The 22,924-nt window shown below is 44.0% G+C and overlaps 1 protein-coding gene across 2 annotated transcripts in view; it reads left to right on the forward strand.

Annotated features, from left to right (window-relative positions):
• LOC115096948 overlaps nucleotides 1–22,924 on the forward strand; it is a 144,178-nt gene that overhangs the window by 67,638 nt on the left and 53,616 nt on the right. For both annotated transcript variants that reach the window (XR_003858172.1, XM_029612286.1), the window contains 2 exons: nucleotides 8,347–8,513; nucleotides 22,768–22,919. Coding sequence is in view for 1 of the 2 variants with exons in the window: in XM_029612286.1 (XP_029468146.1) it covers nucleotides 8,347–8,513; nucleotides 22,768–22,919 (319 nt within the window). In the remaining variant the exon portion in view is untranslated. The remainder of the gene's footprint in view (nucleotides 1–8,346; nucleotides 8,514–22,767; nucleotides 22,920–22,924) is intronic.

The raw sequence follows: 22,924 nt of genomic DNA on the forward strand, positions 1-22,924 counted from the left end.
ATTCATTAATGAATTTCAGGACTTGCAGGTTTACTGTTTCCTCTCCAGAAGTCTTCTGTACAAAAAATGAATGTAAACTGGATTACATTTCCACAAAGGAATGTTTCAGTAGTGAGAGATTCTCAGGGAGCAGTGCTACTTAGGGGTGACAGGGTGGCTCATACCCCAACGGATGGGTCAGTGGAGGAGGACTGTAAAGGATGACTCCATCAATCAGTGGGAGGCGAGCAGGAATCTGGTGTTGAGTTGAGTTATGAGGTGTTGAAGAGACCAGGATAGCAGCCAGGAGGCTGGGCTTTGATCTGGGGATCTTGGATCCACAGGAGAGGGTGATCGCCTGTAAGACTAGTAAAAGGTAGAATACAAATTCAGCCTCCAGATACCAGGAGAAGACAGACTTTTAGCAGCCTGCCTCCAGGGAGTGAATAATTAAGAGTGAGAGGGTAAGGGGGGCTCTGCAGTGTTTCCTTTTGGGGCTGAAGAGTACCTTGTAAAAACACTTTATGCCCTTGTATATTTTTTTACTTTCTGCTGCCTAAAAAATACAGATCAAATGCCTTAAAGTAGAAGTTTCCCTGAACTACACAACATGTTCTATACCTTCATCATGAAAGAACAATTACAGAAATATTCCAAAAGTAATTAAGAATACTATTAAAAAAATACAAAAAGCCTTGATTGCCTAAGTCTTCACACATTAGCTCCAGTGCAAAAGCTTGTTTTAAGGAATGCCATAATAAGTTATTTAGAGTCCAGTCACAGTAATTGACATGATATGAATACTCCTGAATGAAAACACAAGCTTTCTGTTGTATGAAGTGAATTTGAAGCAAAGGTCAATGCACCCTGAATAAGTTGCTGCCTAAAGATCTCCAGGATTATTTTATTAAAAGGTGTAGACAAGGGGAAGGCTATAAGAACATTTCAATGTGTTTGAATATCCCTTGGGATAGCATCAGGTCCATTATTGTAAAATGGAAGCAGTTTGGCCCCACCAAGACCCTGCTGCGATCAGACTATTATCCCTCCAAAGTCAGTAACCTGCTGCAGAAAGTCACTTTGAGGCCTACCTTACTTTATTTTTTTTTATATTTACTCTTTATTAATTTTTTTAATTGACAAAGCATTATTACATACCTTGAATTAGGCAGGACTTACAAATTTTTCCAAACCACAATAAATCAAACTATTATATAATCAAACCAAAATTTATCAAGTTTTTCATACTTCGTTAGCAGGCAATAACAATTCTCACATTTCCTTGCCTTTTACTATGCAATTGGGGGAACAAAACTTAAAGTTAGGAGCTATTCTCTTATACACTTAAATATTAACAAGAAAGAGAAGGTAGCAGGATTATTTAAACTACGCCACTAATAATAACCAGAGCAGTTTCTTCTTGACTTCTTGAATTCAGGAAAAATTAAAGTTGATCAGGCTCAGTAAATACAAACTTATCATTATCCATAGTTAGCATATATTTACATGGATACTTTATCATTATTTTCGCTCCTAATTGGCGAGCTCTAGTACATAAAGAGAGAAATTTTTTCCTACGCAGTTGCGTTGTTCCAACAATGTCTGAATAAATCCAAATTTTTCCCCCTAAGTAGAGCTTAGCTCTGTTATGGAAGAAACTCTTTAACACCATATCTCTTTCAGCCTTCCTTACTTTAAATGAACTACAGACGTCCCTGGCTGAGACCGGGGAAAAAGCCAACTGTTCAACACTTTCAAGATCACTCCACATACATGGCCTGTGTGAGAAGAGGTATGCGCACAAGTTGGGCCAGCATACGCCGAGCGGATTTTAAAAGCAGCACGAGGATCATGTGCGTTATCTCCTGCTGCGTGTACAAGTAAAACGCTTCTAATAAGGGACAGAGCATGGGTGTGGGACATAGGCACGTCGAGGCCTGGCCAAGAGATGTAGCGTAAATAACTTAAGTGTCCATGCGCACACTGGGGTCCCCTGCTGCGTAAATTGACTTCTGCTATGACTGGCGTGTAAGTAGTAAAATAAAATACAAGCAAGGCAGCAAGGTTTTAAGGGTCAGGGCTAACAGGGGGGAAAGGGTGGCTATAAAATCAGGGGTTTTGCAAGTCCTGTTCCTAAACTGGGAACAAACTGGGGAAACTCCCTATGGCGTTGGTGCGCGTTCCTTGTAAAATTTCCCCACTTACGCGGTAGATGCGGAATATGCGCTCACATGCGTGCGCATGTCCATTTAAAATTGTGCATACACTACACGTGTGCAGGCTTTTTTATAACATATGTGTATATACGCGGGCATGTTATAAAATGGATGCGTTCATGGGCGTGAGCCGACGAGCGTGCGCACATGTGCATCCACGCGCCAGTATTAAAATTACCATCTTAGGGAACACTGCACGCCTGTGGGAGGTGGTTTTGTGGTCTGATGACCCCCAAGTGAAACTTTTTGGTCTCACTGTGAAGTGATATGCATGGCGTAAAACAAACACAGAGCATCACCCTGCTGGCACTGACTTTACAGTAAAGCTTGCTGATGACGTCATTATGTTGTGGGGATGCTTTGCAGCAGTGGGGACCGGGAGGCTTTGAAGAGAAAGATGAACGATGCAAAGTGCAAGTAAATCCTGGAGGAAAACCTATTCCGGTCTGACACAGACCTAGCTCTGGTGAGAAGATTCATGTTTCAGCAGGACAATGATCCGCAAGCACAAAGCTTAAGTATTTAAGTATTTAAGTATTAAGTATTTAAGTATTTAAGTATTTAAGTATTTATTGTTATTGTTCAATGTTCAAGGATTGTATTATATGTTATTGTTCAATGTATTATATATTAATGTTCAATGTTCTTTGTAAAATACCCCGGTCTGACTTCCCAGACCAGGGCTATCTTTTCGTTTCATGTAAACCGGACTGATTTGTATTGTATACAGGAATTCCGGTATATAAAAATTATAAATAAATAAATAAATAAATAAAAGAAACAATGGAGTGGCTTTTAGCAGAAAAAAGTCAGCTCACAGGCTGTGCATATCCTAATCCATCCTCTGTACTGCATCCCTTATAGCTTCCAGAGCCCGGGCTTCTGGGCTAGGAGTGGGTGCTCCTGGGCTAGGAGCACCCACTCCTAGCCCAGGGGGGCAGGTCTACAGTGACCTGCTCACCGTTTTCACTCAGCAATGGCTGGGCAGCCTCGAGACTTGCATCCAGAAATCCTGGGAGAGAATGGGGAGGAGGTCCTACCAGAGAGAGGCAAGGAAGGATTGCGTCAGGTTCTAGGGCGCGAGCTGGGGTGTGTGTGGCTGCTCTGCCACTGCTGGTTCAGGTGAATGTGGCCACAGGTGTTTCACTGGTGGCACAGCTGCTGCTCAAGCAGGAGTTACTGGTCACTTTTGCTTTTCCTCCTCAGAGATTGTCTCTCTGCCATCTGCTGCTGTGCTCTGGGGTGTAATGTGTTGTAGCACAGAAACAGTTTGAGGTCCAGCTTCACCCACAATCTGGATAGCCAAGTTAGTCAAATAAACTAACTTTGTAGATGTATTCAGTAGTGCAGCCATACTATTGAATTAGCAAACTGACTTTAAGTTAGCCGGTTAACTATAGCCGGCTAACTTTAGGACAGCTCTTTGGCTTGGCCAAATTTAGGGAGTCATTCATGAAATTGCGTTAGAGCGATGGCTTCTGGGGGGGCCATTTTACATGCACAGCGATACGTACAAACAGAACAGTTACCATCAGTGAAGAGTTCATGTGATTTGGACTGATGAAGAGTACACAAAGATGAGAATTGTAGAATGAAATCTAAGATCAGCCATTAAAGCTCTACTAACCATTCCCTCTGTAAAGACAGCAAAACTGACGCAAGTAAGAGAGAGAGCACTATCCCTAGCCGGTCCAATATTATGGAACACACTACCACTCAAAATAAGACTAATGAAAGATCTAAAACTCTTTAAAAAAAAGTTTTAAAACATGGCTCTTCATAAAAGCTTTTCACAATGAGAGTGGGGAGTAAGGAATACTAGCGGACAAGAAAGAGAACTCCGGCACACTGTTAAAAGTCAACAAATAGCAGTTATCCCTCCTTTATTATTTTTTCTCATACCTAAAGATTAATTTAAGAGTACAGTATTCTCATATATGGATATCCTATTATTCATATAAATGGAATTTCCAATCCACAATCCAAATAGCGTATATTATTTGAATCATGTAACCGAAACTTTATTGGCACCTACTAGCTAATAGGGGTGTGCATTCGGATTGACCGCATTAGTAAAACGCAACTCATATTTTTTTTTTACTTAAAAAATTTATTCGACATAAACGATCGGATTTCCCACATATCGAACATAGATATGTTCGATATGTGGGAAATCGCGATTGTTGAGCCAAAATAAAAATATAAACCCCCTCACCCTCCTTAATCTCCCCCCCCCCTGACTTACCACAACTCCCTGGTGATGGAGCGAGGAGTGAGGACGCCATTTCTGCAATCCTTGGCGAGAAGCATGTGACGTCGGCGGCACGTCGAGTGACGCCGGCGTCACGTGATTCCCGGCTCATTCACGCCGGACGGCTCGTTCGGCCCAAAAAGAACTTTTGGCCAGCTTGGGGGGGTCAGGAGGCCCCCCCAAGCTGGCCAAAAGTTCTTTTTGGGCCGAACGAGCCGTCCGGCGCGAACTTGCCGGGAATCACGTGACGTCGGCGTCACGTGATTCCCGGCTCGTTCGTGCCGGACAGCTCGTTCATATAAAAAATATGAACATAAAATTTTGCTCTGCACATCCCTACTAGCTAATTTATAATCCTAACCAGATTTATTTATGTGCCTATCTGTAAACCGTTGTGATGGTATACTACTAAACAACGGTATAGAAAAGTTTTTAAATAAATAAATAAATGTACAATGTACAAAGTACTCTGTACAATGTTCAATGTACTCTCGAGTACTTTGTACAATTCTCATCTTTGTGGCAAGTTACAATAAAGCACACATGAAGGACTAAAATAAGATATAAATAGAAATGAATATGAAAGACTTGGCTATTCACTCAAGCTTTCCCTGAGAGCTAAATCTGGTGAAGCGACAGACGATATACCTACCTCTGTACATATGTTCCTGATTTATGGTTCCTGATTTATGGTTCACAATTACATTTAATTGAGTTTATGAAAGTTCTCTTTTAATAGTTTTCCTGTATACTTGTGTTAATGTATTCTGCCTTGAGGCGACTGTTTTAATGTATTTCCGCCCTGGAGGCGACTGTTCAGTTCCTTGTAAACCGGTGCGATATGTATTCTTTACAGGAACATCGGTATATAAAAATTAAAAATAAATAAATAAATAAATAAATAAATGAACAGAAGCAGATTTAAAATGATAAAATTCAATAGCAAAGGCAAGGAGCAAGAGAGCGGGCAAGCAGCTAGAAAATCAATTACTATGTGGCATATACTTTTTCTAAGGTAATGTGACAATACTTATTCAAATGCTTGTTTGAACAGGTGGGTCTTGAGTTGCTTTTGGAAATGTTTGTGGCATGATAGAAGCTGGAGCTGTTTAGGCAAGAAGTTCCATATTAAGGGCCTAGCAACTGAGAAGTCCCGGTCTCTGGACTCACCCAATCATGTGCCTTTTACAGAGGGCACTTCTAGCAATCCACATATAGATCTCCCAGAGAAACTTTGCCTTCTGAAAAGTAGACTTTTACAGAATAGTGCCTAGATAGCAATAGGGACTTGGAGGTTGCCCCAGTGGCAGGGAGTTCTTGGAGTGTTCCTTGTATTCCAAGCCATCAATAGTCATGATGCAGCCAAAAGTCAATGGATCCTTGTAGGAAGGGAGACATTGACAGTTCCAGGTAAGGGTATAAGGAGTAGGTTCTACTGCTCTTCATACTTCAGTTGTTGGCTACTGAGTGATTTTAAAGTAGTGCTTCTGGACAGAGCTGCCCATGAACCAGGGATTTTAGAAGGAAGATGTTCATGTGCATGAGGGATTCCTAACAGCTATTAGCAAAGACAGGGTCTTGTTGATTGGCAGGGCAATAGTGGAGCCTGTGATGGAAGCAGGAAATAGATTGACAAGGTTCACAAGGGAACTTACCTCCGGCCTCCTCCTACCTGGCAAACAGTTGATTCAGCTACTCCCATATTTCTGGTAAAGCTCCCAGGACTCCTTCATAGCAAGATGACTAAAAATCTTTTATTCCTATGTAGCTGCTTGTGTGATCTTAACATTGTAATGTAATAATTATTCCCTAACAAAATATAGACCCTGTTTTCTAGTCTCTATGTGGCCTGTTCGTAAATCAATATATGCTGTTTGGCTTTTGTCACCCCATGGAATACTGTGTACAATTCTGGTCGCCACATCTCAAAAAAGATATAGTTGCGATGGAGAAAGTACAGAGAAGGGCAACCAAAATGATAAAGGGGATGGAGCAGCTCCCCTATGAGGAAAGGCTGAAGAGGTTAGGGCTGTTCAGCTTGGAGAAGAGACGGCTGAGGGGGGATATGATAGAGGTCTTTAAGATCATGAGAGGGCTTGAAAGAGTAGATGTGAATCGGTTATTTACACTTTCGAATAATAGAAAACCTAGGGGGCATTCCATGAAGTTAGCAAGTAGCATATTTAAGACTAATCGGAGAAAATTCTTTTTCACTCAACGCACAATAAAGCTCTGGAATTTGTTGCTAGAGGATGTGGTTAGTGCAGTTAGTGTAGCTGGGTTCAAAAAAGGTTTGGATAAGTTCTTGGAGGAGAAGTCCATTAACGACTATTAATCAAATTTACTTAGGGAATAACCACTGCTATTAATTGCATCAGTGGCATGGGATCTTCTTAGTGTTTGGGTAATTGCCAGGTCCTTTTGGCCTGGTTTGGCCTCTGTTGGAAACAGGATGCTGGGCTTGATGGGCCCTTGGTCTGACCCAGCATGGGAATTTCTTATGTTCTTATGTTCTTATCTACTCTACTCCTCACCTACCCACTACCCCTACTAATCTACCTCAACCCCTACCAGCCCTCTCCCCTCAGCCCTTGCCTCCCCCTTCCTCCCCTCCACTCCCACCCACCTTCCTATTTCCCTCTTGATACTTAACCCACAGGGATAGGAAACTACATGATTTATTTGGGCCTGCAGGCTACTTCAAGTCTGGAGCAGCATTCAGTTATTGCATCTGACCCTCCCAGACTGGGAGCAGTTACTGCTCCAGTTTCATCACCAGGATTACCAGCCTGGACATGTCCCTGGTGGCAAAATTTGGCTGTCTTGCTAGGAGACTATCTTAGGATGAGCCCGCCCTGACCAAACTGGAAAGGTGTGTGCATGTATAGTAAAACATATGTGTATTTATATAGCATAAACATTTGTGCGTACTATAACGTATGCATATATGTTTGAAGGTGGCCATGAGTATTTTAGAAATTTGCACAGATTCTGAAATACCGTAAAAGATCTCCCTGAGCCTGCATGCACATATATAAAGGGGCCGTGCAGAAATCTTTGAAAGTTTTCTTTCCTGTGCATTGTTTTCACCAGAAAAAGTAAACAGAGAAAGCAGGTGCAGGTACCTTTTTTCCCTGGGCAGTTTTCAAAGGGAAAGTCTACTCATACTCTCTCTTTGGCCACTAGAGCAAAACCTGCAACAAAAGTGCACATCTACTTTCCCTTTTGAAAATGACCTCATCAAATCTCCCCCATGCTCAGTTACGTGTGCTAAATGGTGTGCAGAAATGTTTGGGGGAATTCTATGTGCAGACTTGGAAATGCAAATATATGCACTTTGGGAGTCTTTTTGAAAAGGATTTACATGCATAAAAGTAGCAGATATCTTAGCAATTTTCAAAAGCCCACTTATGTGCCTAAATCCTTTTGAAAATGGCCTCCATTAAGTGCAACCCCCCCCCTCCCTTTCCCCAACCCTGCTCCCCAGAATGCTTTCTGAACAGGATATGCTCGCTTACATTTACCTGCAGACTGGGCAGGCAATTCAGTCAAAAGCCATTGTTTGACCCTCAGAAGTCCTTTTGAAAGTTACCCTCTTTAAATACATGAATAATCTAATCAGAGGGGGTGGGATGGAGACCAATTTCAAAGCCTGGGTAAATAGCAATGTCTACTTTGTACCAGTGCATTTTGCATCTAGGAGGACAGTTTGAAAATTGCCCCCCAAAAAATCAAAGGGAAATAAAATACAAAGGTAAATCTATGTAAAAAAAAAAAAAAAGAAAGAGGCAAGAGCATGTAAAGCTATTTACTGTAGAGTTTGAACATCTCTTGAAATGATACAGACAAATACCTAATCTGCAGCTATTATAGTGAAATATGCCTTCTAATCTCTCTTAGATTCATTTTATATATTGTGAAGTACCGGAGGTACAGCAGTTTGTCAGCCACCTTTTGAAGAAGAATGATGCTGAAATAGCTGATCGCAAGAAGGCGTTTAATAAAACTCAAGCAGACATTTTCTCCTATGAAGCGACAGCTGAAAATAAACCTTTGGACTATGAAAGGTAGTGTTCACTCGATTAAAAACACCATTGCTTCCAATATATTGCTTATTGATGTGATTTCTACTGGTTCCAATTATAATTGATCATTATAATTATAAGCCTTGGTATTGTAATGAACCCCCTCTAATCGTGAGAGGTTACAATTACAGATAAGGAAAGGTAGCAGGGCATATAAAGCAGGGTTAATGGTCTTTGAGTGCCACTAAAGGTCTGGTTATGGTAATGACCAGTTGTGGCAATTAACCTGGTTCTTGGATCAAATGCATACAGATATATCTCATGAATATTAGTTGTAGCACTTGAGGACCAGTTTCTGCAGTGCCTGGTTTACCGTTCAGCCAACATAAGGACTTCCCTTTGGCTGATCATTGTAGCCTCTTTCTCCACACTGGAAGGGTATTGGCTCTAATTACAGTGGAGACTTTACTTCACAATGACACCTGACTGTGTATTCAATTCCTGGACCTCTCAAATTCTTTCTGAGTGTATTATAATTCAGTAAATTAATTTGAATTAATGAATAATATGTTACATTTTGTTGTGTTCGTATGCTCAGAGTCAAAGAGAGACAATATGGGATGAAGCCCTTCTAATGGTGAGAGATAACAACTATAGCTGAGGAAATATAAGAGAGTTTGTACAGTTTAACAGAAAAGCTTCTCTTTGACTGATTGGTGGAGCTCCAGTTTCTAGACCAGAAGATTGATGGGGCTACTACATGCTGAGATGATTCCTCACAATACTACTGATTGTTGTGATGCCCTGTGTCCATTTCCCTAAAGGAAAATTAGTTCTTACGGTGGAATAGATATTAAGAACATTATTCTAGCTTCATGGTTACATACATGGTTAGGGTGAAGGAAGTAGTGCTTTATGATGTACTATGCACATTTTTTTATAGTACCAAATTGCCACCCAAATCCTGCTGGCTCTCCAGCTATTGCCAGATTAATCTCTTCCCTGTGGTTAAGTTGGAGAGTTGGCAACAAAATCTGAATTTGGGTAGTAGTTTGGTGCTGTGAAAAATGTTTGGAATTAAAGTATGCTTAGTTTTGGCCTTAATTTGCTTAGAGCAGATTTTTTTTTATTGAAAGATTATTGAGTGTTTGACCTATTGGCTGGAAGGTCCTGGAGTGGGTTGTATATTGGTTAATTGTTTGTGTAGTATCTTGACCATGCGTTGCTATATGTATATATTGTTTTAATTGGCAGTTTGGCTGTTGTTCACCGCTTTGGGCATTCATTTAGAATGGGGAAGTGGTATACAAAATATTTGAAATAAATAAACCTGTAGGAGGGTAGACAAACTCTGCATTGAGAAGCATAAAACATGTCTGCAAAGAGGTTGCAACAGTTTGGTAAGACAGCCAAAATAATCTCTGCAGGAAATTTCTGTAAAACTGATTGCCAGCCTGATACCTGCCTTAAAACCCCAGAGAAATTGAAGGGCAAGGGAGAGTAACAAACAGAAGAAGAACATTTGGCTATACCCTGTAACCCCATCTTTGAGTGGCTACCAACTACTAATTGTGTCATAAGAAATGTAATGTCTCTTCAGGGCTGGAACCACTCCTGACTAGCTCTTTCATAAGAACATAAGATATGCCATACTGGGTCAGACCAAAGGTCCATCAAGCCCAGTATCCTGTGTCAACAGTGGCCAATCAAGTCATAAGTACCTGGCAAGTACCAAACCTTAAATGAATAGATCCCAAGCTATTAAGCCTTATTGAGCCTCTGGCAATGAATTCCGGAGCTTAATTATGCATTGAGTGAAAAAGAATTTTCTCCAATTTGTTTTAAATGAGCTACTTGCTAACTTCATTGAGGGCCCCCTAGTCCATGTATGATCCAAAAGAGTAAATAACCAATTCATATTTACCCGCTCAAGTCCTTTCATGATTTTGTAGACCTCAATCATATCTCCCCTCAGCCGTCTCTTCTCCAAGCTGAACAGCCCTAACCTCTTTAGCCTTTCCTCATAGGGTAGCCATTCCATCCCCTTTATCATTTTGGTCACCCTTCTCTGTACTTTCTCCAGTGCAGCATATCTTTTTTGAACTGCATACAGTATTTAAGGTATGGTCTCATAATAGAACGATACAGTGGATTTATGACATCCAACATTTTATTTGCCATTCCCTTCCTAGTAATTCCTAACATTTTATTTGCTTTTTTGATCGCCACAGCACACTGGGCCAATGATTTCAATGATTTATCCACTATGAAGCCTAGATCTGTTTCCTGGGTGTTAACTCCTAAGACAGAACCTAACATTGTGTAACTACAGCAAGGGTTATTTTCCCTATAAGCATCACTTTGCATTTGTCCAGATTACATTTAATCTTCTATTTGGATGCCCAATCTTCCAGTCTCACAAGATCCTCCTGCAATTTATTACAATCTACTTGAGATTTAACTACTCTGCATAATTTTGTGTCATCCACAAATTTAAGCACATCAATCTTTTCAGATCATTTATAAATATATTAAAAAGCACCAGTCCTAGTACAGATCCCTGAGGGATTCCACTCTTTACCCTTTTCCACTGTGAAAACAGACCATTTAATTCTACTCTTGGTTTCATGTCTTTTAACCAACTTTCTATCCACTAAAGGACATCGCCTCCTATCCCATGACTTTTTAGTTTTCTTAGAGGCCTCTCATGGGGTATTGAATTCTTTGTTGGTGAGGGGAAAGGCTTATCTTTCAGGGCCCAGACTGACAATTGTGACTTTTGGTGACTTTCCCTTCCCTGGGAGATGGGTGCACGTTTCATTTACTCTATGTGTTGTAAGTGCCAAAAAAATACATTGGAGCCACAGACTGTGTGTCCAAACATAAAGCCTTTACTGGCAAACAGGTAAAATATGGCACAATTTAAATCCTCAGCATCACAGGCGTTCTTTTAGTTACTGTCTGTTTCCTCGCTATCTGTGCATGGGTTTCTCATACTAGGACTGGTGAATCTCTCACCAGTCAGCACTATTTTGATTACTGGCAGCCAACTGCCCGAGTGCAGGAGATCGCTCCTGGACCCTCGCTGGACCACCAAGGACTTTTGGCAAGTCTTGGGGGACCCTCCTGATCCCCATAAGACTTGCCAAAAGTCCAGCGGGGGTCCGGGAGCGACCTCCTGCACTCGGGCTGTCGGCTGCCAGTAATCAAAATGGCTGCCAGTAATCAAAATGGCGCCGAAAGCCTTTGCCCTTATTATGTCACAGGGGCTACCGGTGCCATTGGTCAGCCCCTGTCACATGGTAGGAGCACAAGATGGTGCCAGCCATCCATTGCTCCTACCATGTGACAGGGGCTGACCAATAGCACCGGTAGCCCCTAGGACAGTGATGGCTAAGCTATGACACGTGTGTCAGAGGTGACACGCCGAGTCGTTTTGGCTGACACGCGCAGCGTTTCAAGGACTATCAGGAATTTATTTTTTTTTTATCGGCTGCGCCGAGCCTTTTCTTTTTCAGCTGCGCCGACCCTTTAAAATTTGTTTTTTAGTTTCCCCCTACCCTCCACCAATGCCCCCGGGCGCAGGGAGGCTCATGCGTCGCAGCGATGAGGCTCAAGACAAAGATCGCGTTCAAACGCGCTGATGCTCCTCCTCCTTCCTGCCTGTGCGGCCCCGGAAGTAAACGTTGCCGGAGCCGCGTGGGCAGGAAGGAGGAAGAGAATCAGCGCGTGCAGAAGAGGAGGAACCGCCGCGGGTCGCTGCGAATCCCAAGTCGCAGCGGCCCAAGAAGAGGAAGAGGCCCGGTAGCAGGGCCGCCGCGGCCCGAGAAGATCAGGGCCGCTGCAGAGCCCAACCTGCGGCGACCCGCGAAGAGGAGGCCCAGAGGTGAGAGAGAGGCTGAGGGCCCGTAGAGTGCGTGTATGAGGTGAGTTGAGAGAGAGGACCTGAATGTTTGCAGAGACAGCATGTGAGAGCCTGTGTGTGTGTGTGTGTGTGTGTGAGAGAGAGAGAGAGAGCTTGTGCCAGTGAGAGCCTGTGTGTATGAATGATTGTATGAGAGAGAGCATGTGCCAGTGAGAGCCTGTGTGTATGAATGATTGTATGAGAGAGAGCATGTGCCAGTGAGAGCCTGTGTGTATGAATGATTGTATGAGAGAGAGCATGTGCCAGTGAGAGCCTGTGTGTATGAATGATTGTATGAGAGAGAGCATATGCCAGTGAGAGCCTGTGTGTATGAATGATTGTATGAGAGAGAGCATGTGCCAGTGAGAGCCTGTGTGTATGAATGATTGTATGAGAGAACATGTGCCAGTGAGAGCCTGTGTGTATGAATGATTGTATGAGAGAGAACATGTGCCAGTGAGAGCCTGTGTGTATGAATGATTGTATGAGAGAACATGTGCCAGTAAGAGCCTGTGTGTATGAATGATTGTATGAGAGAGAGCATGTGCCAGTGAGAGCCTGTGTGTATGAATGATTGTATGAGAGAGAGCATGTGCCAGTGAGAGCCTGTGTGTGTGAGAAAGAGAAATGCATGTGAGAATGAGAACCTGACTGTGTGTTTGAGGGAAGAAGATGGAGAAAAAAGAAACAGAAAAAAAGACAATATAAAAGGAATTGGCAAAAAAATAAGAAAGGGAAGGTGAAAAAAAGCCTGTGACCAACCAATTAGAAAAGTAAGATCAGACAGCAAAGGCAAAAAAAAAAAAAATTACTTTTTAGTGATTGGCACATGTAATCTTTGGGAATGTGCAAGAATAGCACTTTCTCTACGGATCGAGATCATCATGGAGAAAGTGGAAGCCCACGGGGCCTGCACAGAGGAGGCAGCAGAATGGACTTCAGTGTCAGTAGCAGCAATCGGCACCTCCGCAATAGCCACGCGGCATCAGTGACAGTGGCAGCAGAGGAATGAGAGAGGTTCTGAGGTTGCTGGCAAAAGAAAGCGAGGGGGGGTCTGCCTTTAGTGTGTGAATGTGAATGAATGGGACTCTGCCTGGGGGTGTATGTGTGTGAATGCATGGGTGCCTGCCTGGGGGTCTGTGTGTGTGAGAATGAATGTGTGCATGCCTGGGAGATGGGGAGGGAGTGTTGTGAACATGAATGGGAGCCAATAAAAAATCAACTGACAGATGAAGTTTGTAACGCTTGCTTGGACTTGAAGTGTACGAAATACCAACCTTCAATTGAAGATTTAGCCAATGAAATTCAGCAACAAAAAAGTCACTAAGCAGGTAAGGTAAAGAATTATTTGTTTTTGCTTTATTAATAAATGCAGTATATATATTAAAATTATAACTTTGTTATTGATTAGAGCTACAAATATCACAAAATTATGGATTTTTCTAGAAGTGACACACCACCCGAGTTATGCTCGGTCTTTTTATGAATTTTGACACACTGAGCTCAAAAGGTTGGCCATCACTGCCCTAGGACATAGTAGGTCAAAGGCTATTGGCGCCATTTTGAAACCGGCAGCTGAGGGTGTGAGTGCAGGAGATGGCTCCCGGACCCCCCGCTGGACCACCAGGGAGTTTTGGTAAGTCTTGGGGGGGGGACTTAGGAGGGTAGGGGGGTTGTAGTTAATTTAATTTTAACCGGGAAACGAATAAGAATTAACGTATAAACGTATCGGGGGCCCCCCTTGCCAAATGCAACGTATCTGGCCCCCCGACGAATACGAATCCCGAATGCAACGTATGGCGTCCCTCTGCACATCCCTAGTGGATTTATTGCAGCCATGGGAGTGCTTTCATTTTCTCTTGTGGCTGCTGGGCAGGCTCTCCACTTTTAGTACCTAGGTATTTTATGCCGGTACTGATTTAAAAACTTTGGATTGCCTGTTCGGCAAGATTGTGCTACACTATGAAGTGGGTTTTTTAAAATCCTTTTTGAAAGATGGATTTTTAAAGCAAAAAAGGATTATATAGATATTAGATATAAAGATATAGCTATGTAAAAGAAAAAGACTAACAGGGTAATAAGCAAAACTGCCCATACTGGTGCAAACTTGGTGAGTACTTTTACTCATGGGTTTTGGACTAATAATCAAAGCAAATTTTCACACGGGCTTTTGCTGTGATTATTGTCCTAGGAAAAATTACCCACAGAGATTATGATAGCTTTTTCTAGGCAGACATTTTTTCCATCAGAATCAGACCACCTGGGTAGTTCTAATCTCTGCCCCCGGAAACGACTCTAGAATCTGTGGGTAAAATTATGTGCATTGTTCAACAATGTGCGTAATCTTATCCTCAGAAAGGATGGGCAGTATGAGGGAAATTCTCAAACGCCATTTACTTGTATGTACATACTTTCCCTTTGAGATGTGGTACAAAGGTAAAAAGGACCCAAGGATTTTGCACCAAAACACATAGTTTTGAATAATGTGCACTATAATCCATACACAAGAGGGACTGAGATTACTAATGCTTCTCTAAAACAAAGGGAAAGAGAGGAATGTAACCCCATGGAGTCACTAGATGGCGGTGTAGCTCTCTTTCCTAGGCTATGCATTTATGATTGATGTTTAACCTGGAGTTCAAAAGCTTAAGCCTGTACCCTTAAATGAGAATGTTTTGATTTTCAGAAGCTATGTAAAGTTTATGTTTGAAGGGATAGCTAGTAGGAGGAGAGAGCGAGTAAGCTTTCCTAAAAGGGGTGTGTAATAAGTAGTTATTCATCAAAGGATAAAAGTGTATTCTATTTCTTAATATAGGGAAGGTTCCAGAGTGGGGCACAAGGCCTGCCTTGGACGTGTGCACAGTGTGTGGGAAGCGGCAAGTGTGACTGATAAGCAGCAATGGGTGGATGAATTGCTGTTGAATAAGGAATGGGGGTTGTACAGACTGATGCTGCTCTTGTAGTGTGTGTCTGGATGTGAATTGCTTCTGAAGTGAATGTGAAGCAGTGCCTTCTGTAACAGAGGTCAGCATTTCACCAGGAACCCCACTGGCAACAGAAGTAAAGGGGCCGCTGCAATTAATGTGCGCTGAAAGCGGGCGCTGAACACTCACCGCCCTCTTTCCTAATGCGCCCCCAGGGCATCCTTCCCGGGAGCGCCATGCAATATTTAAATTAGGGGGTTGCGTTATCAAGGAGAGCGGGAGCCCATGCACAGCCAGGGGTTCAGGAAACGGACACTTGTTAACTGACCATCCGTTACCTGAAGTCAACTGCAGCCACTTTTTTCTTTTTTAACTTTTTTTTTTTTTTTTTAGTTTTTTTTAAAAGATTTTGTTCTTCCTACTTAATATCGCAACGATATTTGCTTTACAGGTGATTCTGTCCCCAGTCCATGCCCAGACACTGAGTTTATCCCACCCTGGGGTTGCAGACAAATTCTCCCCAGGCCTGGGAAGGTGTCCCCTTGGCACAGGGGTTACAGGAATATGATAAAAATGATTATTTTACAGGTTTCAATAAGATACCGGAAGATATTATTTTCCATAGAATGAAAAGCTTAAGGCTGGCTGGAAAACAGATTATAATTTGGACTTCAGCTTCTCTCTTGCAAACTTTTATTATCAGCATTCAATGTGTATACAGAAGTTGCTTACCTCAGCACTACTTCACACCATCACAGAAATAAAGCAGCATTTAAGTGGAGTTGCTGTCTCCTCATCTTCCCCAGGACCTGCCTTGCTCTCCTCTGGGCCTGGACTATATTCCTGTTCAGAGGAGACACCCTTACCCAGAATGCCTTGCATTAAGGTGCACTGGGAGCAGGCAGCTGGGACCAGTCTTTTAAGGTGTCCTGAGGGTTTCTATAGTACTCTCTGGTGGTTTCTGTTTTTCCATTGTAGGACTGCATAGAGTCTGACTTGTTTTTTCCTATTCAGTTTTTGCCTGCATGTTGCTGTTTATATGTTATGTTCTCTTTATTCTATAGTTGGTGAGGGTCTGCCTGTGTTCTGCATGTTTGACTGAGGAGAGTATTCTGCTAGTATGTAAGAATCTATAGCAGCTTGGTTTCTTCTGTTTTCTTAATAGGAGGTGTATTGGTGTTTTAGGGCGTGGTATAATATTTGCAGTGTTGCCTTTTCATAGGTAGGGTTTGTTTTTTTTTAAGTGCTGGCAGTTAGTGCTGTTTTGGTGTGGTAGGCTTATTATATTTCAATTGTAATTTACTCATGGCTTTTTGAGGGTCAAGCCCACACCAAACAGGCATTACAATACAGTAGTCGTAATGCCATATGGGTTCCAAGTGTCATTTTTGTAGGGTTTTCTGGTTGGCACCAAAGAAATGCATGCAAGTACATGTGATATTTTTGTTTTACCTCAGAAGACTGAATATTCTATAAAACCTGAATAAGGAATGCATAATTTTTAACTGTGTACATGGAGAGAGCAGGAGGCGGGATGCAAGGTTATAAGATTTGCCTAGGGCACCAAATACTTTTGCACCAGCAATGGGTTCTAGGGGTGTGCATTAGGGATGTGAATCGTTTTTCAACGATTAAAATTATCGTCCGATAATGTTAATATCGTCTTAAATCGTTATAGAACACGATACAATAGAAATTCTAACGATTTATTGTTAAAAATCGTTAAATCGTGTTAGTGCGCACTAACAGGACTTAGTGCGCACTAACTGAAAATGATACAAATAAACACTTTCCAGGTCAGTAAAGGTCAGTTAGGAATGAATATGTGTTCCTATTGGCTGGCTGCCCTCTTATCTATTGATGTTACCAAGGTTCCCACTGAGGTGATGGTTGGGGGGATGGGAAATGGAAACAGTTGGAAGCTTGACAAAAAAAGTAATGTAATGATCATCACTCACGTGACTAGAACTTGTTTGTTTATTATTTTTGTTAGCAGGCACCTGAAATGCTAGTGCATGTTGAATTTGCCAATCACTGTGCATTTTAGAAAGGTGGTCCTGGCTGGAACTGTACACAGTTCAAATATGTAATTGATTGTTGGTAAGTGTATTTTTTAAGTAGCCACACTGGCACCAGTATGTTTACTTTTCCTCCTACTTAACTCACTAGCTCAGCTTTGTAAGAAGGGCTTCTCTGCTTGTGTGTTGCTTTTGTTTGGTGTGAGGAGAGCAGAAACATCAGATCTTTATTCAATCTACTACAGTCATCTCTTACAGTGCCCTATCCCTATTAATACCAGGGGTGTTGTGATCTTCCTGCACACAGTGCCCTATCCCTATTAATACCAGGAGTGTTGTGATCTTCCTGCACACAGTGCCCTAACCCTGGCACCAGGGGTGTTGTGATCTTCCTGCACACACAGTGCCCTAACCCTGGCACCAGGGGTGTTGTGATCTTCCTGCACACAGTGCCCTAACCCTGGCACCAGGGGTGTTGTGATCTTCCTGCACACAGTGCCCTAACCCTATTAATACCAGGACTGTTGCGATCTTCCTGCACACAGTGCCCTAACCCTGGCACCAGGGGTGTTGTGATCTTCCTGCACACAGTGCCCTAACCCTATTAATACCAGGACTGTTGTGATCTTCCTGCACACAGTGCCCTAACCCTGGCACCAGGGGTGTTGTGATCTTCCTGCACACAGTGCCCTAACCCTATTAATACCAGGACTGTTGTGATCTTCCTGCACACAGTGCCCTAACCCTATTAATACCAGGACTGTTGTGATCTTCCTGCACACACAGTGCCCTAACCCTATTAATACCAGGACTGTTGTGATCTTCCTGCACACACAGTGCCCTAACCCTGGCACCAGGGGTGTTGTGATCTTCCTGCACACACAGTGCCCTAACCCTGGCAGCAGGGGTGTTGTGATTTTCCTGCACACAGTGCCCTAACCCTGGCACCAGGAGTGTTGTGATCTTCCTGCACACAGTGCCCTATCCCTATTAATACCAGGAGTGTTGTGATCTTCCTGCACACACAGTGCCCTAACCCTGGCACCAGGGGTGTTGTGATCTTCCTGCACACAGTGCCCTAACCCTGGCACCAGGGGTGTTGTGATCTTCCTGCACACAGTGCCCTAACCCTGATACCAGTCTGAGACAGCTCCCTCCCTGCATTACTAGTGAGAGGCTGGCTTCACAGACAGGGGGAAGCTGCCTGACCCTCACTTCTGACTTCCCCCATGTCCCAGCTAGTGAATGGTGTGTGGGTGAGGGGGGGGGGGGGGAGGAGGATGGTGAAGTCTGAGACAGCTCCCTCCCTGCATTACTAGTGAGAGGCTGGCTTCACAGACAGGGGGGAGCTGCCTGACCCTCACTCCTGACTTCCCCCATGTCCCAGCTAGTGAATGGTGTGTGGGTGAGGGGGGGGGGGAGGATGGTGAAGTCTGAGACAGCTCCCTCCCTGCATTACTAGTGAGAGGCTGGCTTCACAGACAGGGGGGAGCTGCCTGACCCTCACTCCTGACTTCCCCCATGTCCCAGCTAGTGAATGGTGTGTGGGTGAGGGGGGGGGGAGGAGGATGGTGAAGTCTGAGACAGCTCCCTCCCTGCATTACTAGTGAGAGGCTGGCTTCACAGACAGGGGGGAGCTGCCTGACCCTCACTCCTGACTTCCCCCATCTCTAGAGACCTGCCTTATCACCAAACTGGAGTCAGTGTGTGCAGTAAAGGAGACCTGCCTTGTCCCCACCCAAGCTGGAGTCAGTGTGTGCGCATATTATAATGCAATGCACAGGAAGCAATGAGGTGACTGCAGGAGTAGTGCACTGTAGGGATGTGAATCGTTTTAGGACGATTAAAATTATCGTCCGATAATTTTAATATCGTCTTAAACCGTTATGGAACACAATACAATAGAAATTCTAACGATTTATCGTTATAAATCGTTAGAATCGTGAGCCGGCACACTAAAACCCCCTAAAACCCACCCCCGACCCTTTAAATTAAATCCCCCACCCTCCCGAACCCCCCCCCCCAAATGACTTAAATAACCTGCGGGTCCAGCGGCGGTCCGGAACGGCAGCGGTCCGGAACGGGCTCCTGCTACTGAATCTTGTTGTCTTCAGCCGGCGCCATTTTCCAAAATGGCGCCGAAAAATGGCGGCGGCCATAGACGAACACGATTGGACGGCAGGAGGTCCTTCCGGACCCCCGCTGGACTTTTGGCAAGTCTTGTGGGGGTCAGGAGGCCCCCCCCAAGCTGGCCAAAAGTTCCTGGAGGTCCAGCGGGGGTCAGGGAGCGATTTCCCGCCGCGAATCGTTTTCGTACGGAAAATGGCGCCGGCAGGAGATCGACTGCAGGAGGTCGTTCAGCGAGGGTTCCGGCGCCTCGCTGAACGACCTCCTGCAGTCGATCTCCTGCCGGCGCCATTTTCCGTACGAAAACGATTCGCGGCGGGAAATCGCTCCCTGACCCCCGCTGGACCTCCAGGAACTTTTGGCCAGCTTGGGGGGGGCCTCCTGACCCCCACAAGACTTGCCAAAAGTCCAGCGGGGGTCCGGAAGGACCTCCTGCCGTCCAATCGTGTTCGTCTATGGCCGCCGCCATTTTTCGGCGCCATTTTGGAAAATGGCGCCGGCTGAAGACAACAAGATTCAGTAGCAGGAGCCCGTTCCGGACCGCTGCCGTTCCGGACCGCCGCTGGACCCGCAGGTTATTTAAGTCATTTGGGGGGGGGGTTCGGGAGGGTGGGGGATTTAATTTAAAGGGTCGGGGATGGGTTTTAGGGGGTTTTAATGTGCCGGTTTTGCGATTTTACGTTTTTTCGATTTTTTACGATTTTTCACGATTTTTCACGATATTTTACCCCCCCAAACGGCAACAATACGATTCCCTCCCCCTCCCAGCCGAAATCGATCGTTAAGACGATCGAGGACACGATTCACATCTCTAGTGCACTGGCTGCCTACCTAGGCTTGAATATATTAATGCTGCAGTACTAATACAAATAAATTATAATTCTGCTAAACTGCCACTAGCCTCACCAGTTACACTAGCCAAGTAGCTTAGTCAGACATTCACCACCACCTAATAATAATGAATTATTAATTCAGTGATATAACAAATCATTTAAAAAAAATTGAGTAGGTTAATATAAGAGATGACTGTAATAGATTGAATAAAGATCTGATGTTTCTGCTCTCCTCACACCAAACAAAAGGAACACACAAGCAGAGAAGCCCTTCTTACAAAGCTGAGCTAGTGAGTTAAGTAGGAGGAAAAGTAAACATACTGGTGCCAGTGTGGCTACTTAAAAAATACACTTACCAACAATCAATTACATATATTGGAACTGTGTACAGTTCCAGCCAGGACCACCTTTGTAAAATGCACAGTGATTGGCAAATTCAACATGCACGTGTCTGCTAACAAAAATAATAAACAAAGAAGTTCTAGTCACGTGAGTGCTGATCATCACATGTCAAGCTTCCAACTGTTTCCATTTCACATCCCCCCAACCATTACCTCAGTGGTAACCTTGGTAACATCAATAGATAAGAGCACAGCCAGCCAATAGGAATACATATTCATTCCTAAGTGACCTTTACTGACCTGGGAAGTGTGAACACTTTGTTTCATTTTCTGTTGGTGTTCGTGAGTTTCCAGTTCCATTTCCCATCCCCCCAACCATCACCTCAGTGGTAACCTTGGTAACATCAATAGATAAGAGGGCTGCCAGCCAATAGGAACACATATTCATTCCTAACTGACCTTCAGTGACCTGGAAAGTGTCTATTTGTATCATTTTCAGTTAGTGCGCACTAACTCGAGTTAGTGCGCACTAATCGGAAAAAACGATTTTTAACGATTTTTCAACGAAATAATCATGCCAAACACGATTTTCTTCTCCTGCCACACGATTTCTATCGTTAAGACGATATGGAAAACGATTCACATCTCTAGTGTGCATTTGTTTGCAACGTATTGGCAATCCGCAACGTATAGGGCCATATTCATTGTATTTGTGGGGAAGCGAAATGTATTGCGATTCCCACAAATACAACAAATCTTCACCGAATTATTTGGCCCTCTAAAGGAGCAAATTTAAATAAAACCCCCACACTCCTGACCTCCCAAGACTTGCCAAAACTCCCTGGTGGTCCAGCGGGGGTCCGGGAGCCATCTACTGCACTCACGCCGTTGGCTGCCGGTATTCAAAATGGCGCCGATAGCCCCTGTGACATAGTAAGGGCAAAGGCTATCGGCGCCATTTTGATTACTGGCAGCCGATGGACCGAGTGCAGGAGATTGCTCCCGGATCCCTGCTGGACCACCAGGGACTTTTGGAAAGTCTGGTGGACCCTTCTGACCCCCACAAGACTTGCCAAAAGTTCCTGGTGGTCTAGTGGGGGTACGGGAGTGATCTCCTGCACTCGGGCCATCGGCTGCCAGTATTCAAAATGGCGCCGATAGCCTTTGCCCTTACTATGTCACAGGGGCCGACCAATGGCACCGGTAGCCACTGTGACATAGTAAGGGCAAAGGCTATCGGCGCCATTTTGAATACCGGCAGCTGACAGCGTGAGTGCAGTAGATGGCTCCCGGATCCCCGCTGGACCACCAGGGAGTTTTGTTAAGTCTTGGGGGTTTAGGAGGGTGGGGGGTTGTTGTTAATAAAATTTTAGCCGGGAAACGAATAAGAATGGAACGCATGAATGGATCGGGGCCCCCCCCTTGCCGAATGCAACGTATCTGCCCCCCCCCCCCAAATATAAATACCGAATGTAACATATGCGGTCCCTCTGCACATCCCTAATGGGTTCCAGAGGAGGGGGGTAAATGCTCGGAGGGTAGAGGGGTGACAGTTTTAAAGTTTTGGTTGTGGAATGAGCTGGACTTTCTTTGGCAGGACCGAGACAGAGAATGAATGAGGGGGGCAGCACAATAATTGCACAGGCAGCAAAATAGCTAGCACCGGCCCTGTCCTCACTTCATAGTTCTTATCATCCTCTTCACATCTCCTAGCAATTCTCTCAGCCCCACTCTCACCCCCTTCATAGATCCTCTGCTTCTCTCAGTACCTGTATCAATAGCCCTCCCCATCAAAGCCAGGAAGCCTGTCTGTCCTACAGTGCTGCGAATCTCTGGTTCCTCTGTAGTCCAATGACCAGACATTCATTAACAGGCCAATAGGCTGCAGGGAGAGGTAGGAGCAGTAGTAGGGAGACTGAAATATTTCCTACCTGACCTCCCCTGCAGAGAATGGAGTTCTTATATCCCAATCCACAGCAGTGCAGGAGAAAATACTGTGTGTGTTCAAGCAAAGCTGGTGGCTGTGTTTCTATGTTAAATGTCTCCATAATGAAATCATGATTTCCCATACTTTAAATCACATCAGTGAAACTCTTTCTTAAACTCACTCCTAATGATTTTTTTAAATTTGTTTTCTGAATATGTCCAGTGAATGGGTTGCTGTGAAACTTTGCAGAAGTCTTGCAAATGCTAAAAGTGATCTAGAATATGCTGAATATGAAAAAATAGCAATAGATTGCATCACCAGCGGAAAAATCCCAGAATGGATCTTCAGGAATAATTTAAACACTTCCATGACAGGTGAG

Source organism: Rhinatrema bivittatum, chromosome 1, assembly GCF_901001135.1.
Source record: "Rhinatrema bivittatum chromosome 1, aRhiBiv1.1, whole genome shotgun sequence".
In the NCBI taxonomy this organism is placed as follows: Eukaryota; Metazoa; Chordata; class Amphibia; order Gymnophiona; family Rhinatrematidae; genus Rhinatrema; species Rhinatrema bivittatum.